Source organism: Sturnus vulgaris, chromosome 6 (assembly GCF_052056855.1).
Source record: "Sturnus vulgaris isolate bStuVul1 chromosome 6, bStuVul1.hap1, whole genome shotgun sequence".
Classification (NCBI taxonomy): Eukaryota; Metazoa; Chordata; class Aves; order Passeriformes; family Sturnidae; genus Sturnus; species Sturnus vulgaris.
Window position 1 is genome coordinate 28,634,161 of NC_142248.1, and position 17,462 is coordinate 28,651,622.

General features: G+C 39.2%; 1 protein-coding gene and 1 long non-coding RNA gene across 3 annotated transcripts in view; one reads left to right on the top strand and one right to left on the bottom strand.

Annotated features, from left to right (window-relative positions):
* LOC148223385 (uncharacterized) overlaps positions 1-17,462 on the top strand; it is a 37,170-nt gene that overhangs the window by 2,764 nt on the left and 16,944 nt on the right. The window lies entirely within an intron of this gene.
* STON2 (stonin 2) overlaps positions 12,268-17,462 on the bottom strand; it is a 70,430-nt gene continuing 65,235 nt past the window's right edge. For both annotated transcript variants that reach the window (XM_014869834.2, XM_088167436.1), the window contains exon 7: positions 12,268-16,724. In XM_014869834.2, coding sequence (XP_014725320.2) covers positions 16,641-16,724 — 84 coding nt within the window. In that variant the 3' untranslated portion in view covers positions 12,268-16,640. The remainder of the gene's footprint in view (positions 16,725-17,462) is intronic.

Below are 17,462 nucleotides of genomic sequence, written 5' to 3' on the forward strand. Positions count from 1 at the left end.
CTTAACTTCTATTTTTCCTGCTTTTTTGTCTTTTCTTTCATTCCCTCTTTATCCTCTTTCTCTACCGTAGCCTATGAGAGGCACGTAATATAGGAAAATCTTCTCAACTCTGAGTATTGTTCTATCAGTGTTAACCATTCCCGCCTTTGCTCAGTCCTTAGCACAACTTCTGAACTCCACTCATCCCTTAGATCTCCACCAATAACTCACCTGTGTGAAGTCCACTCAAACAGAAATGAAAAATAACGTTTAATTCTGACTTGGTATACACAAGGCATAGTACGTTACATTTCTTCAACAATTGTGGTGGTGTAAACTACATTTGTTATGTAACCTTCAGCCTGAAGTCCTCTCTATTAACTAGCCCTAGTAACAAGTTCAGGAACTCCTGTCTGGTATCTTTTGATGGGGAGGAGTTTGTTAATATGTATAGTGGATACAGGAGGCCTTCCCCTCTGGTTCATCAAAATCTTTCATTTCTACAGTAACACAGCTACCTTCCCTGCTGGAGTGCAGATTTTGCATAGGAACATGAGTGGTTGCTTTAGAGTGGGTTGGCTAATAAAGTCAGTATTCACTGGGTGCATTGCTGGACCCCTGGCCAAAAAAATAATATAGTCTACAAAGTTCTACCATTCTCACCTGTCCAACCTCACCTTTTTGCTGGATTTTTCCACCTGCATAGCACAGCCAATAGGACTGAAGAGGATTTGCCCACTCAGAAGCCCTAATTCATAGTCTGATGAATGAATTACAGGGATTCATTGGGATGCTGGTGTTACTTGACTTCTGATGCCTCTGATAGTAAGGTAGTAGTCTCTTGGAAAAAGTTTGTACTTCACTGTGAAATAAAACTGCCAAAATGACTGGCATGTTACCAGGAAGGAATCAGGTTGCCATTCATACCCCTTTTCTTTTCAAAAGAAGGCATTGCATGGCTACAGTTTCATACCCTGGAACCCCCTCCCACTTTTTCAGAGTGCTTACTAAATAGATTAAAAATTTAACATGTGGGTATGTTAGCAGTACTGCCTCAGTCTGGTGCCATGCTGCTTTCCATATTTCATCAGACTGCCTTCTCAGAAGGCAAGACCTATGTGCACAGCCCTCTCACGGTTTTTCAGGCACTAATATCCAGTGTAGCACAGCACTGCGAACCCCTGAGTGCCTCTGAAGAATATTGCTGAAAAAAATCAAGCCCTCATGAGAAATGCCCCATTGAGTCAGACTAATGGTCCATTTAATTCATGGCAATTCAGCTGCTGCTTGGGGAATCAAGCGAGTTGGCCACTTCCTGAAGTCTGGTTCACCCTGGCTGCCTGCTGTATGCATGTTAAGGGATTCTACTTCATTTAGCATTTTGTTAGACTGGAATAACATACATGCTTGTGTACAGTGCAGGAGCAACTCTGATAGTCTGGGGAGCCTCAGAAGGCATAAGTTACATAACAACATTATTTTTATAGTTATCTATGTTTATCTGCCAGCATTCTCCTTTGTTTGCTGGGCAAGCATGAATCTTCCTAAGTTTGTATGTTACCCTGTCTGTCATCTTTCTCCCTGAGATTTCTGCCACTGACAGGGTGGCTTCACCAGGTTTAGCAATAATGTCAGCTGTACTGTTGAGTGGGCACTTCTATTTTAGCTATTGGCCTATGTAGACTTGAGCCCCATAGTGAAAGTGGACATTACATCAAGAGCAAAGATGATGACATTTGGGCAAACTTTCTCCTCTAATGCAAAAATCATGCCAAATATGAGATAGTATAAGGAAAAAACAATTTGTGCTCAAGATCAAAAACTGATCCTTAGTGTGTTAGAGAAGGAAATAATATTAAAAAGTTCCCACTCAATCCTAGACACAATCATATTTCTTTTTCTATCAAGTGTTTGAGACGAAGACAAACCATCTTTTTTGCAGTCAGAGACACACAGTCTACATTGTGTACCTTGGATGATTCCCAGCCTGTTCAGAAGCATCCCTTGCTTCTCCTCAGCAGGGCAAATTACTTACCACTGCAACAGTAGCTAAATTAATACAAAGGGTCTAGGATATGGGGATATCTGTAGTTCATCTTTGTAGTCTATCATGGAAATTGTGAGTAGGGAGCTGCAGGGGGTGGCAAGGAAGAAATAAATTTTCTTCAGTATGATTTTTGAGTTGGCCACCATTCCATTTTAAAGTTCTTGGCAAGTTCTACTGGGTTGTTCTACACAGCACATCTTTCAAGAAGACATTTCCAAAGAGATAACTGATGTATAAGTATTTGCTAATAGGGGAGGGATGGGACACTCTTGAATCCAGAAAGTCAAAGATGCAAAGTATCTGTGATTGCCACAGGAGACCATCAGCTAGTAACTGAGCTGGAAGAAAGAACCACAAAATCTTGATGTTAAGTTAAAACACATTCAGTGTAAGTTGCAATCTTAATTTCTATTTTTCTCTGTTATTTAGGGGTTTTTTTTTTAATTGAGGTTTTTTTGGTTCATCTGAAAATTGTAAAAAAAAAAAATTTTGAAACTACTCTTTGGCCCCCAAGAGCAGATGATGAGTATGCGTGATCTCCTGCACCTGGAGAAATCACTACCACAGCAGTATCAGCATACACTCATTTTTCTTTGAAATCATGTCTGATCATACAGTGAAAAATAGAGGACTTAGTACGAGGTGTTGCTGACAACAGTGGTTTTTAATTTCCTTCCTAGTTTTTCTTGAAACAAAATAAAACTTGTTTTGTTGATGACTTGTGATTATGTCTGCTAGTTCCCCTTCCCTCTGAGGGGGGTGGTCGAGCAAGGAAAACAAAAATTGGTCTTAATTATATTACAGGATGAGATGACAGAATGATGCTCACCATCAGCACATCTTCCAGAGTTGTCATCGTTGTCTTGTCCACATTATCAATCTGCTCTTGTACTGGTAAAGTCTCCTGCTTCAGGCATGAAGACAACATACAATTTTCACCCAGTATATTTATTATACTCTTACCTTAAAAACAAGCCAAGCCATTGAACAATTTTCAGAAAGCTTTGGCAACACATTAGTATTATTAGTCAAAAAGTAAACCTTCTCCAATGTCTGAAATGGCATGTTTCCACAAGAGTGAGATACACATTTAAACTTCAAATTGCAATAGCATGTGTTAAAGGATAAAACAGGAACATACAACATACACTAAGAACTAAGACAGTCAAAAAAATGTTCTTAAGGGAAAATGCTTCTTGAAGTGCTGTTCACACATTGTGAGATTAGAGCTTATTTTCTCCTCTAAGTCTCTCTCACTGCTTCCATTCACTGTACCAAAGAGAGAATATAATCTTAAATAAAATTTGAGAAATTTTGTTTGTTTGTGAGGGGTGGCTGTTTTTGTTCTTTTTGTTTCTTTGGGGTTTTAAAGTGTCCATACAGACCTAAAAACAAAAGTGGCCCAAGCCACAATCAAAAATGTTGGGCACACGCAGAAGTTAAAAGCAGACATATCATAATGAAGCTCTTCTGGATGCAACAAGCCCTCAAGTATCAAAAGGGAGGCTGACACATAACAAAATTTACATGATATGACTTTCAGACTGTTCAGGTATTGAATAAAAATTCCCTAATTGAATGGTATAAAATATATATTTTAATTGACATTCTCCTAACAGTCTGCTCACCATGATCTAGTAGCTGGAAGCCAAAACAAATAAACATGTCCCTTTTGCCTTCAGCAGTAGGTTTTCCAAAATGTTTTTTTTTAGCAAGGCAGAAATGGAATGAAATAGCTTACATCACCCTTACTGCAAAGTCCCTCTATTCTTCTAGTGGGACTACTCTCATATCTAGAATTTGAAGCACAGCAATATGCTTTATCAAAGCACACTAACACCAGTATTAAGGGTCTAGTATATGTACAATTCAACAGCCCTCCTCACAGCCCACAGAGAGCTAAACCTTCTCATCCTACAGCAATGTATTTTGCATCTCATGATCTTTCAGAGAGCAGACAATGTTTCAATGAAGTCTCATCTTTGAAGTGCTAGAGCAGGCTAGGCCTTCAAGAAAGCTGAAAAAAGTCCCTAAAATTCTGAAGGTTAGAGCTTCTCTGAAAGGGTGTGAGGTAAAGGAGTGCCTCTGAGTTACACATGAAGATTTTATTTCATTATTAGATTCGTAGAGTCTCGGGCCTGCTCTACTCTTACCAAGTATTTACTGAAGCAAAGTCGGAAATATGAATAATTTTTTCTTTAATATAGATTGTTTACTGTCAGAATACATATAGTTTTTTGCTAACAACTTATATATATCCCTTTCTCATTAGGGCATTTCTAAACTGGACAATAAAATTATGCACTTAGTTATCCGGTCAGAGCCACATAGCTACCAACAAAAGAAAGCAATCTTCCCCTGCCCCAAGCAAAACACCCAAGTTGCAGCTTCACAGAAGACTACATGAGCAGGTGACGAGCTACTGTTCATTACTGTAGCTCCTGTCCCAATCTGTTTTCAACAGATCTCTCACCTCTTCAGACTGAAGAACAGCACCACAAAAGCCAGGGGATCAATCAGAGATTTTCTTCTAAAGCTGCCACTAACAACTGCTTGACCCTCTCCTGTCAATGCCAGGATTTCTCTTCTAGCAGTATCATAGTTCCCTATCTGACATATACAGACTCCATGTCAGCTTTTGCAGAAACCATTCCTTTTCTAGGACCACTCGTGCCTCCTCTGCTTCGGAAATTGACTTTCCTCAAGGAATACTTTCACACCTTTGCACCGTGGTCTTTAAAGCACCTGTTTCTCGTGAATTATCAGGTACAGCTAGAGGAGACAAGTAGGTCTTTTCCAGGTTCTTGCCATATGCTGCACTTATTTTACACTTTAGTAGAGATTTTTGCCATTGTGGATTTTGTGGACCAGAGACTGTGGATTTTTTAATGTTTCTGGTTGACAAAACTACACTTAATTTGTAAAACTTAATTGAGACACGGACTCAGTTTTTCTCACGACCCCCAAGTATTCAGTGATAATGAGGATTTCAGGCATTAGTACTTCCTTCCCATACCACTGTGTGCTCGTTCTGTTTCTGTGCCACCACGCTCTGCTTTTGTCAGTTCCTTGCTGTGCCGCCTTTTCTTTTTTTTTTTTTAATTTCCCCTCCTGTGCTGGCTAATTTTTAACCTGGATCAGTTTCCTGATCTGGTTCATAGGGCAGCTCCACAAAAGATGTGTTAATGCAACTGAAAGAGCTGACAGAAGTAGAAGTAAGTGACCAGAGGAGGAAATGCTTCAAAACAACATTGTTGCCAACTGCTTTGTCATGTAGAAAAGTCTCCAGGCTTCCTTTTATTGAATAAGAATTGGCCATTACTGAAATGCACACCCTGCTTGCTGTAATCAAAATCTCATACTTGTAGCAGGAAGATTACTGGTCTTAGAGCATAGACCACCCCTTCATTTTTCGTATGCATGTTTGACATAATGCTGAAGTCTCCACAAACTGGATGATTCATAATTTGAATACAGAGTACTAGAGTATCAATGCTTAAATAGCTAAAAAAAAGTCCCTAAAATTCTGAAGGTTAGAGCTTCTCTGAAAGGGTGTGAAGTAAAGGAGTGCCTCTGAGTTACACATTCTGCATTAGTACTGAAGTGCTTTTGAAGTAGTAACATTATGCACTCAGACTGTAACTGTTATGAGTTACAGCTACGTAGCTGTGATGATGTTTCAGCAACAGCCAAAATATTGCTGGCTCTGATCTGTGACACCAAACAACAAAGAAATCAGATTTAAAAAAGCCAGACTTAAAAAATACCAATTAGTGTCCTCATACGTGATGTCCTACTTTACTGATCCAAAGCAGAGCTGTACATGGCATGCTGATAAATGTTTTTACTGACTACTACCATATATTCCAGCCATCAGCTATAATGTGCAGAGGTCCACAGCAGAACTGAATTAACTTTAGCAAAATTATCCCTTATATATGCAATCATCAGAAGGTGAAATATCCACAGAGAAAAATTTGCAGAGTGACCTATATAGTATGCCTTTGGGAGCTTACATACTTCAGGCTCTGTGTGGTGACCTAAGATAGAGTAATTCACCTGGGGTATGCCAGAATATAGATACACAGTGTGTAACTATGGCATGGTGCTGGTCTGTGTGAGTGATAACTCTGATACCTTTGGGAGTGTATGTGTGTGTGTGTAGCCTCAGCTACCCTGGCACAGCTGGCAGAGTGGGAGACAGCACACAGGCTGCTGCCACCAAGCAGAGATGTGCTGTGATGTATTTTACTCGGTGGTTTTTCCTCCAGCCACATATTCACATGTCTGCTAAAAATGCTTTTGTGCGAGGCAGGTTTGTTCCATTTCAGATGCTCACTCCCACTTAATACTTCTCTTCCTTTGTGCCCAGATGAGTGTCCTTGCAATCCACACCAGCTTCTGGGTTGCTGAGAACTTCATAGAGCTAATTTAAGGGCAAGGAGTGAACAGCTTTCAAGGAAAAACCATAGGTGTGCCCTACAGTTGGCAGCCTGTTCAGAGGTGATCCTGTGTCCCCTCTGGGACCCAGCATGAGAGGCATCAAGGCATCAGACAGACAAGCAGAAAAGCAGATTTTTTTTTTTTCCCTTGATAAGTCCTAGGGTTGTTTTCCACAGGACCGGGTGGAATTTGCGGAAAACAACTCCAGTTCAGTTTTGGCTGAATTTAGTCTTCTCAGTGAGGAACAGTGAACATAAACTCAGCTGGAACCAACCTGTGGCTTATGAGTAGTTAATGTGGAGTTCTCATTCTGAGGCAAATTATCTCACTGCAAAAGTGCACTAGTGTGAGAACTGCTGGGCAGCTGGAGTCCCTGGCTTTAAGAGAAAGAATAACAGCAGGAATGAGCTAGCCCAGTTCATCCTGTAGTGAAGCTATAGGACCCTAGACATTTATTGTCATTCCTAACCTGTGACCCATTTCCAGAGCTCCTCTCTGCTCCAGCCTTCAAGGTAATTGATATATAACCTGGGAGTCTTTGGCATAACAAAATTTTGACAGCTGCCAACATGTCAAAAAATGGGAAGCTGCACTTATAGACTGGAACTCACATTTTCCCTCAGCTGCTTCCTACTCCCTGCCTTGCTGCTTTAGAATGAAAGGGAGTTTCTCCATCATAAGCATCATCTTCCAGTATAGATCTTACTCGATTTGCAATATGGCCTACTGACATCAGCCATCTCACTTCTCCCACCGAGGCTCTGGGCATATTAGTGGTCAGTGTGGCTGTATCTCTGTTGAAAGAAAATATTTCTAGTGAGGCATCCTGTCACATCTGCAATACCTGCACTATTTTATGGTATGAGCAGAAAACCTGCTGAGCAGGAAACAGAACTTCCAGTTTATAGAGTTTTCAGACAGCTGCATTTTTGCTGGAGAGACTGACCCTGCTCTGACCCATCTGTTCAGATACACAGTGTTAAAAATACAGGGTGAGGACGCAATGCTGCCTTGGATGTGGTCTGTAGGCACAAGGGATGTTTTTTTCCAAGAAGTTCTAACTGTTATTGTAGCCAGCCCCTGGCAGTCCGTACTTTGAGCTTAGCTGGGCTCAGCTCCCATGAATGTTTTCACTGTCAAGGAGGTGCTGATGAGTATCATCTAATATGAAGTGAATCGGAGTACCTTCAAAGCCAAAGTGATAAGGTCTCGAATCCACATCATCTGAACAGTTACAAAAATATATGAGAGATCAAAGCAAGTCCCTTGCCCTGTTGCCAAAGCCAGATGAAGTTGGGGATGAAGCTGGAGGATGCAACCAAGTGATGTAGAACTAGAAAAACACTTTGTTTTAGACCTGACAAAGCAAGATGACCAGAAGTAGTGTTTGAACTGTGCAGCTTATTCTCTCCATTACTTCTGCTGCAGATGTTCAAGTCCCTCGTGCCCACTTTCTAGCTATGGCTTTCAAAACTCACATCTCTTTCTTAATGGTGTTTCAGGTTATATTGATATCAGTGTAAATTGCAAAAGAATGAAGGGCACAGAGCAGGCACACTCAAGGTCAGTCACCCTGCAAATTCTGTAAGTCTGCTAAGGACTTTGAAGGGAGAAGATATTCTGGGTTGGGGAAGCAATGGAAGGATATTATATCTGCATTCAGCTGGGGCTCTACCATTCCAAGGCAGACATTTAATGCTGTCTTGGTTCTCCTATCATCTTAGAGGTACAGTACTTTATTTGACTCTTCAGATAGCTTGATTTCTTAATGTTTGAAAAGGACTACTACATATATAAATGGAAGGTGATAGGAAAGAAAAAGTGATATCCTAAAATATATAGGCCATGGTTTTTGCATGACTTGAAAATATCATGTTCCCTGAAGTGTATCTTAGTAGCTCCTAGGTGGAGCTCCTACATGTGGCTGATTTGAATCCAAACATTCAGACCCACTTACAAAACGTAACCACCCTGAATTACCACTGATGTTACAAAATATGTTCAGTTATTCCCACATGAGTGTGAAAAGGAATCTCTCTCTTAGGTAGACAATTTTTATTATTATTTTAAAATTTTAATTTTTTTTTTTATATAGGAGGATCCAGACATAATCGGGCTTTTTTTACTAAACTTGAGGAGACTTATATCAGGAACTCTGATCATGGCTGCACTGTGAATGTTTCTCTTCCAAGCTGAAAGTAAAAGAGGTAGCCACAAGAGGGAGGCAGAACTCCTACGGCAGTATAGTAACCCCAGCAAAAAACAAATAAGAGAAATACACTTTCAAATTTTTCTTCTTTGAGCTAAAACTGTCCAGTATCCCCTGCATTGAGAATAATGATTGTTGGGTGTAACTCCTATGAATATCGACTCAGTGCATGGTAAATACTAAATGGTTAATGTAAGCTGAAAATTAGTAACTAATACATAATTTTCTTAAACCTAAAATTTAGGTAAGAAACTACTTCAGGAGAGATTGAAACTGATTGTCTTGTGCTCTTTTGTAAATGGGAAGGAAAACTGCCCCTAATATTCAAAGGCATGTAGCTGTATTTGTGCCAGGCTGTAATACAGAAAGATAATTTTGTTTCTGGAAGAATCGTTTTTTTAACAATTTGCTTCTTAGAAAATACATTATAAGGATGTATTTAAACAGTTCCATTTCCACAGCACCTCAGCAAACAGATAAGGAGCTAGCCTCAAATGGTGCTATTATTTATCCTATTATGTACTTTTACTTGGCAACAGGCCTTCTAGGTTCAGTGAGCTCAAAAGAGAAAGCAACTTGGATGGAGGGAGAGGGTAGGTCTGGTGTCTAATTCCTCTCCAAGGACTATTTCCATAATATACTCAACAGAATTTCATAAACTGCAATCAAGGATTGACAAACTTGGTCACTACTCTTCAATTCTTCAATTCTTCAATTGAAGTCTTCAATAGTCTTCAATTCTTTTCAGTCTTTGTGTCCACCTCTGTACCGACCCTCTAGGTGGCCTCAAACAAGGAGAAAGGCATCCCAAGCCCCTTCACTTGCCAGCCGTGCAGTGTTCTGACAAATGCACAGTTTTATAGTACACAGTGCTCATTGTGAGCACAGCAGCAGGTTGGAATCCTCAAGACAGGGAGAGTGGGGGAATACCTGGCTTGAAAACCCAAGCTGAACTTGGCTGTATAGAACTGTGGTAGTTTGGGTCACATACAGGAATGGCTGGTGTTTGGAGACATCTTTCATGCAAATTTATGAGAGCTTTTGTGAATTTTTGTACTTCCAGAATGAGGCAGCAGCTGCATGGGAGTTGGCCAGACAGGGTTAGTGGGCTTGGCTGCCCGGACTTGGAGTGAGCCACAGTGGCTTTCCTCGGGACAGTGGGGAGTGGCTGTCTCTTTTAAAAGGGTCCAGAAAATAAAAAGGTCAAACATTTTTGTCGAATTGTTCTTTCCATAAATGCATAATTGTTTATATCCTTGCATGCCTATACAACACACACAAATGCTTTTGTTTTTTATAGACAATAAACATTATCCTACTACAGCTTTTTCTGTTGGAGGTATTTGAAGTGCATCATGGATGTAAATTTAATGTGCATGACTGTGTAGACAGGTAAGGACTTCTTGGGTGAAAAGGCTAGTCAACACCACTGAAAAATTAATTTTTCTGTTGTCCTCAGCTAAACATGGAATCAGCTGAGGTAGTCAACTCTTACACCCAATTTTGAGATCCAACTGGTTTACAACAGACCAAATTCTGCCTGGGGTTCACAGTCTTGAAAACCAGTGAGACTTGTGATTCATTGAGGCTGCTTGGTGCAGCAGGTCAATAATCCAGGCAAGAACCTGGCAGTGACCACTAGAGAGCAAGAGTCCCTTCACTTCTGAGAACTCATGGAGTGTGAGCACACATGCAAATGCCTTGTTCCAATCTGTGGTTCACTTCTCCAGGGAGGACTGATACCATGGACTCAATTTGCTAAGCAGCAATGTCAGTCAAGTCACAATTTCATCATGCTGTATCTGCTACTCTGCCTGCATCTCAGCACTGACACGAGGTTTTCTCACTTCATTCCCTTTGAATCTGAGTACTCTCTGTATTAGTACAATTGCTGAACTGCCCATGCCCTAACAAATTTGTTCCCTTCCACAGAGGAGCTGAAGTCTCCTTTTCAGTCCTGCATTAGGAAAACCTTTACAAAAGAGGCTCCCAATTTAAGAAGTTACTTTCAGCTGTATTCAGCCTGTATTCAGCCTTTTCCTTTAGAAGCTCTTTGGGCTGAGCTGACTGCTCCCAGTTTATCTACAGTCCCTGGGGTAATAACAACTGGGAGTCTGCAGAAGGCCCCAAACCAGGGGAGGACCAGTCTGCCCAGACCACCTGAACCCCAGCATGTCTGCCACTCGTTGAAGTACCCCAGTGCTACTGAAGGCAGTACTGCTCTCACCCCTGTCCATTAGAGGCTTTGCTGTCCTATTATTCAGAGTTGAGAAAGGCACCTTTCATAGCTAGTGTATAAAATATTATTTCAATTACTTTTTTATATACAGCAGTTAGTTGCTGTTGGGCTTCTGATACTGTGACCAAAAGGACATTAGTTTTTTCTGGGACTGGTGCACTTCATTTTTCAGACACATCTGCTGTGACCCACACCTGCACCTAAGCTGAAACAGTGGGTTGCTCCTCCATCTTTTGCTTCATCTCCAGCTGACCTTCAGTACTTTTTGTCTTAAAAATTTACAACATATCTGGATTAGTCAGGGCAACTAAGAGTACTGAAAGAAAACTGGCTTTTTCCTCTCCAAATTGTGCTGTCTCACTCTAGTAATGTTTTTTGTTTGGGTACACATTGCACTGGTGCTCTTGACTTCCCCATCTCTTGTAGGGTGTTATTTTGGCTTATCTCTAAGCATTACACTATTGCCAAGGAACTTTGAGCTCCTTTGTTTTAAAATTTCAGTTTTTTTCTCTAAGTCTTTCTTTTTAAGAACATTATGCATATTAGTTAGTACTATGCATATTAGTGTTAGTACTAACAGCCCCTGAATGTTAACTTTCCTTGTTTCTTCTGGCTGACCTGATTTTACTCTTAAATAACAAATATGAGGCATTGTACCTTGTGTACCTCCATTTTCTCATACTGTAAAATGGTTGATTTACTGTCAGTTGTATTGATCTCAGAGGAATACTCTGAACAGCAATTATGAGTATCTGATTTTATTTGGCCAAGAGAAGTGCCCAGCTCCTCAGTCTGATACAAGGAATGCTTCTGGGAAAAACAAGACTGAAGTGTGTCTCAGTGACTCTGAGAAAAGTGGGAAGATGTATGAAATGACACATGGCTTACTGAACTTTGAAAGAACACAGAAAATCATAGCATGGACTCTATGTAGTTTAGACCTTACATTTGCTTTGCAAACAGATGTTCTGATCATAGGAAGATACGGGAAGTTTAATGTACTCCTGGTTTTAGTGGTCAAAGAAGAGACCACTGAGCAGAAGTTCAATCCTCAATTACTTTGTTTCAGGATGGATTTGTTCAAATGCTGGGCCATCTTCCATATTATGTTAGTACTACTTCAAACTGTTATGTGGCTCAAGCTCTAGGCCTGCTCCATTTCCTTTGCAGTCTACTGTTCAATCTGCATGATGAAATTAAGTAATCTCTTTTCTGTATGTAGTCCCATTACTTCTAATTTATGTTGTCCCTTATTCAAACTATTCCCTTTCCTCTTCTGAATTCAAGAACCTCTGATTTATGAGAATATATAGCACATACAACTTCAATTTCACAGTGAAAATGTGGATATGCTGTTTCATCTTAACATTTATTTAAATTTTCACATAGTTTAAACAAAACATGACATTCCATTTCAACTGATATAAAGAAAAACAATAAACCGCTTCTACGAAGTTTGCCAGTGTATAGACTTACTTATTTTTACAAAATAAGAAGGTAGGAACATGTTACAAAATAGTAATTAAACCAATCAATGTCAATAGTGCAAAGAATGAACTGCAAGTATGCAAGAGAGAGAGGGAGGGGAGGTAGGACGGATGGGAGGATGGATGGCTGAATGTGTGGGGGGTGGCTGGCTGACTGAACAAAGCAGGAACATTAGCAACAGCTGTGCATGTTACCACACAAAATTTTGTATCTTAGACAAGTCGATGCAGATTTAATTTCAGTGGCAGAAGAAGGTAAGTACTTAATCCATAAGTGATCTCTGCGTGCTGCCAATTCTGGTCCTGGTCTGTTCTAGAGATTAATACAGCTATGCACACCAACTGCTAAGAGTCGCTGAAAGAGATTTTTCACCATCTGTAACACAGGTGACCTATCAAGGACTTGATTAGTGTACTGAAGGGCCAAAGAAATTACTGAGAATTCTATGCAAGCAAAAAAGTAAGCACCTCCAGGCTGAATTTTATACAGCTTTTTCACTTGCTTTCATGCTCTTTTGCACCCAATTGCTCTCTATCCTGGGAGGTGACTGTTCAAGAGGAAGATTTATCAGCTACTAAATAATGTGGACAGGTGTTGGACATCCTATCAAGTAACTGTCAGCCAGCAACCCACCAGAGAAGGAAAATTATTTCTGCAGTGTTTATAATGACACTTCTGTTTCTGACTCCTTCATAGGATGACTAAATTTAAATCTACACAAAAATAACATCAGTCAGTTTTAGTATTTCTCAGCTGAATTCAGTCATTTTCATTTTTTAGCAGAGTGTTGATAGTTAATAAATGTAAGAGACATTAACTAAAATAAGCTCAGCTGCCTGGAGATATTGCTCATCTTTACCCCTTGTGATCAAAGACACTTTATGTTTCTAGGCAAAATTCTCCATACAATGCCTCAAGTCTTACCACAGTACAAATAATAAAACCATAATGAGAAATAGAAAGAGGACTGAAAGTGAGAATTGCTTCAGGGAGTAAACATATGCTTACCTTGAAGGCACATTTCCTGCATGGAGTGTTTGAGTACTACAAAGCTTTCAAATATATCAAAGGACAATGACTGCATCTTTCTTAAAGGAAGTAGTAATCTGAAACTAGTCAGAGAGATTTTTCCACATGCGTAAAAAAAAAAAATCACCCCCACTACAGGCACTGCTTGTATCTAAATAATTTCTGCTACTTTCAAACTCACAAACTTCTCAGATCTTTTCCCTTCACTCCAATCAAAAGTCTGTTCAAACTACTACTATACTCACATGGGTGAAGAGTATATGTAAAGTACATATGTGGCAGTGTGTAACACTGAAAAATTGGCACTATTTAATCAATAAAAAACAGTGGAGACCTCAGTAAGGGCACTTAGGATCCCAGTGTTCAAATTCTCAATGATCGTAATGGTGCTGGACTGAAAAAAGAATTCAGTTGAGACACCTGGTGATACCAACAATAGACTTTATAAAGATTTTGGTTATTAGCAGTCTTTCGAAAATTCAAACTACTTACTACAGTCCTTAGGAAATAAGCAAATAAGATCTTCTGAAATTCTGGCTGAGGTATTAATCCTAAATTCTTGAAAATTCAGTGGCAGGTACCTCTAAAAATACTCTCTGGAGATGAGACTGGATTAAAATAGCTTTCATATAAACCAGAACACTTTTCCAGTTTTGCCTGAAGAAATTCATGATGACTGGAAGAAGTACTTCTGTGTACAACTACACAAGAAAGATAAGAGTCAGGTTTTTCATTTATTGATTCTAAATTAAAAAAAAAAAAAAGATCAGCGATGAAGTGGTAAAGAAATGAAATCCATAGACCTCCAATATATTCATCTTTCAGTTACTGGAACACAGAATGTTCTGTGGCACAAATATGATAGCGGCTGAACAGTTTAACAATTCAACAGTGATGGAAAATTATATTCCTTTTATTTTCTCCCCTCTTAAGGTGTACAACATAACTTTGCTAACTTGTATTACTTATTTGTGTTTCCATGAGCTGAGGGGCAATAGGCAAAAAAATCAGACACTGAACCTGCAGGTCAGAGTAGAAATTCTTCGTTTCTTTCACAAAACATTGACACATTTCCTCAGTAACATCTCAGCATTGCTTCAGCTTGTTTTGTTTTTTTTTAATTTCTTGATGGTGGGTTTCAGAAACTGTACATTAGGAGCTGCAGTGAAAAGCAGGAAGACCACCCAGAAATCCTTTGACAGGAATGCCTTTGAACAGGAGTGAATTTTGTAGAGGAGTTGCCATGCAACTCATCCCAGCCAGCCTGTGCCAGAGCTGAGAGTCAGTCACAAATTCAGCCCCATGCTCCCAGATATTTCACAACCTATACAAATTACCACTAATAATATCAGAAATTTTAATCCACTGATCTCAAAATTCTTCATAAAAGTTAACAGCATTCTTCCATTTACAGAGAGATATTGCAAATGCTTACTATTAACTGGTGTGCTCCAGGGAGCATCCTAGGCCCAGAAGGGCTACTTGTAGTGGAGTATTATAGGCTTGTTAGAAAGTCCTAGAAGGACTGAGATTTTACATATTCACAGTGGTGCACCTGTGTAAGTATGTGTCACTAGGGTGATGCAGGCTTGAACTGTAGGTGCACATAAAAAAGACATTTTTAAGTTCCCTACAATTTATTTTAAATTCTTCCACTACCAGTGTCAGACTCAATGAAATTAATTTCATTATTTATTTGGGATTTTAACATTGTAATAATTTTTATAGGAGTCGCAGGGTTAAATCAAGAGTGTATTAATTTTTTATATTAAATGTAGAATGAAATACATGTATAAAAAAGCTTTCATTTTAATTCATCATGATATTAAATTACATTGCCAAAGTTTTCCAAATGTGTATTTTATAGTCAGTAGTAACCTTTCAAAAGATAAATGATTTAATAAATTACTTACTTTACATTTAATGTTACGAGACAAAATATTACATAAGCCATAGAAACAACTAAAAATGGGTATTTTTAACACTGTTTTCTCGGAAAATATGTGTAAATGAGTGATTTATGTCTTCTGCATTTTTATTTAGAATGAGGTTTTAAGACTTGCTATTACTTCCACCTAAGTGAGGATAAAAAATCTCCATGATAGAAGCTTGTTAATTTTAAAAAGAGATTTTGGGGCCCAGTTAATGGAAGTATTATAAAAATACAAATTACTTATATTGTAGGTTCAAGAAAGAACATGAAAATAATACTGTGCTGGACAGACTTCCAAGGAATTTCAGGAAAACAAACAACATTGTCAAAGTAATTGTGTTCTGACATTTTCAATAACCACCCTTTTACCCATCCAAGAGAACATACAAAAAACCCAAACCCAAAACTAAACCCCCATGTTTTTCCCTTTAGTATCTTTCTAGGCAGGAATGATCTAATCTCAGCAAAGTCCTTCTGGTATCTCCACTGCTGTAACACACATTCTCTATTGCTAGCAGCCACGACCATGTTCAGTCAAGATACCAGAACGGCTCAGACTACAAAGTAAAAATTTTAAGAAATTGCAGAGGCTTTCTTGTACTTGTGCAAACCCCGTGAAAACGTGCACAGTGACATGTTGTCATTTGAGGGATGAGACAGGAAGGACTGAACAGAGGAACAGCTCTGTGATCAGCTGTCCTGTCTGCAGTTCATCTACTTAAACACAGAGACCATTCTCTTTGTTTAAGGCGCAGAGTGTGTTGATTCTCCAGAATGATGCTCAGGATTTTCACTCTGTGGACCATTTCAGAAAGGAGATTTTATATAATTTTTCACTTGATCCTCCCTGAATTTTTATTTGGCAGTTCAGAAGGATGCAATTCAGTCAATGGCCAAGCCAAATGGCATTGAAACAAACTTCTTAATGAGGCAGGGCAAGACTGTGAGATAAAGGCTGTTTTCTGGTGTGGCTGCGATGGTTGCCAGACCATACTTGAGTGCAGAACCTAAATGATGAGAAGGCAGGCTTGACTGTACAACTGTACTTATACTGTTCCAGCAAAAGCCCGTGGATCCCCTCCAAAGAAGCCACTGACCACATTCTTCTCAAAGTATGGGTCATCACAAAGAAAAAAATTATACTCTTCAGAGCATTATTTTAAAAGTAGTAGTCCCGAATGTTTTGAAAGATAAATACCCAACCCCTGCAAGTCCTTTCTTCCAGATTTGTTAATTTGACCACCCCTATTGGGACTTGCAGACTAATCTTCCTTTACTGTGTAGCACATTCATTGACATTTGCAGTGCTTTCTCCCTTCAGATCCTCATTCAAGCTTTTTTTCTGCTCTATTTCAACCTGGTAGAAGAAAAAGAGGAAGAAAATTTTTAATGAGAAAGGAAATCAAAAGATTCACAAATCTTCCTCCGTGGTGGCTCTTGACCTCAGGTGAAGAAACTCTTGGTGAACTGAAAGGGTTGTGTGGAAAAACAGACTGAGGATTAGGGAAAATTTTATTTTACTTACGTATTTACTATAAGGATTTTCAGTCTAATCTAAGCTGTTCTACAATTCAGCAGTGTCATGAAATAATTTCTAGAAGAGATGTCATGCAGAGAACTCACATGATTTTATATTCATTACCATTCCCAGATGTACCCTGAATACAAACCCAGAACCAAATCTGCAGATAATAGGTGGCTTCCTATGTGACAGCAGAAAACCAGCCTTAATTATAAAGTCTGCGAAGACTGATGTATAAAACAAAGACTTTTTTAAAATGATTTTTGAGTTTGAAGGGACCTATACAGATTATCAAATCCAACTCCCTGCTTCTTGAAGCAGTACCTAACACTACCCCAAATATCAGCACACTCCCTGCTGTCCTCAGGCTCAGAAGTGTTTTGGCCTACAGATATCAATTTGTATTAGGTCAGGGCCAAGGGGATCTATGTTTGGGTTCTAAGTCTCCACATCTCCAAAAACTCAGGAATAATCCAATGTTTTAATTCTCAAAAGGGATACTTAGGAAGATCAAATACTGTCTTCAGGGAATTTAAGAAACTACTATAAGTATAATTACAACTACCAGTAAAA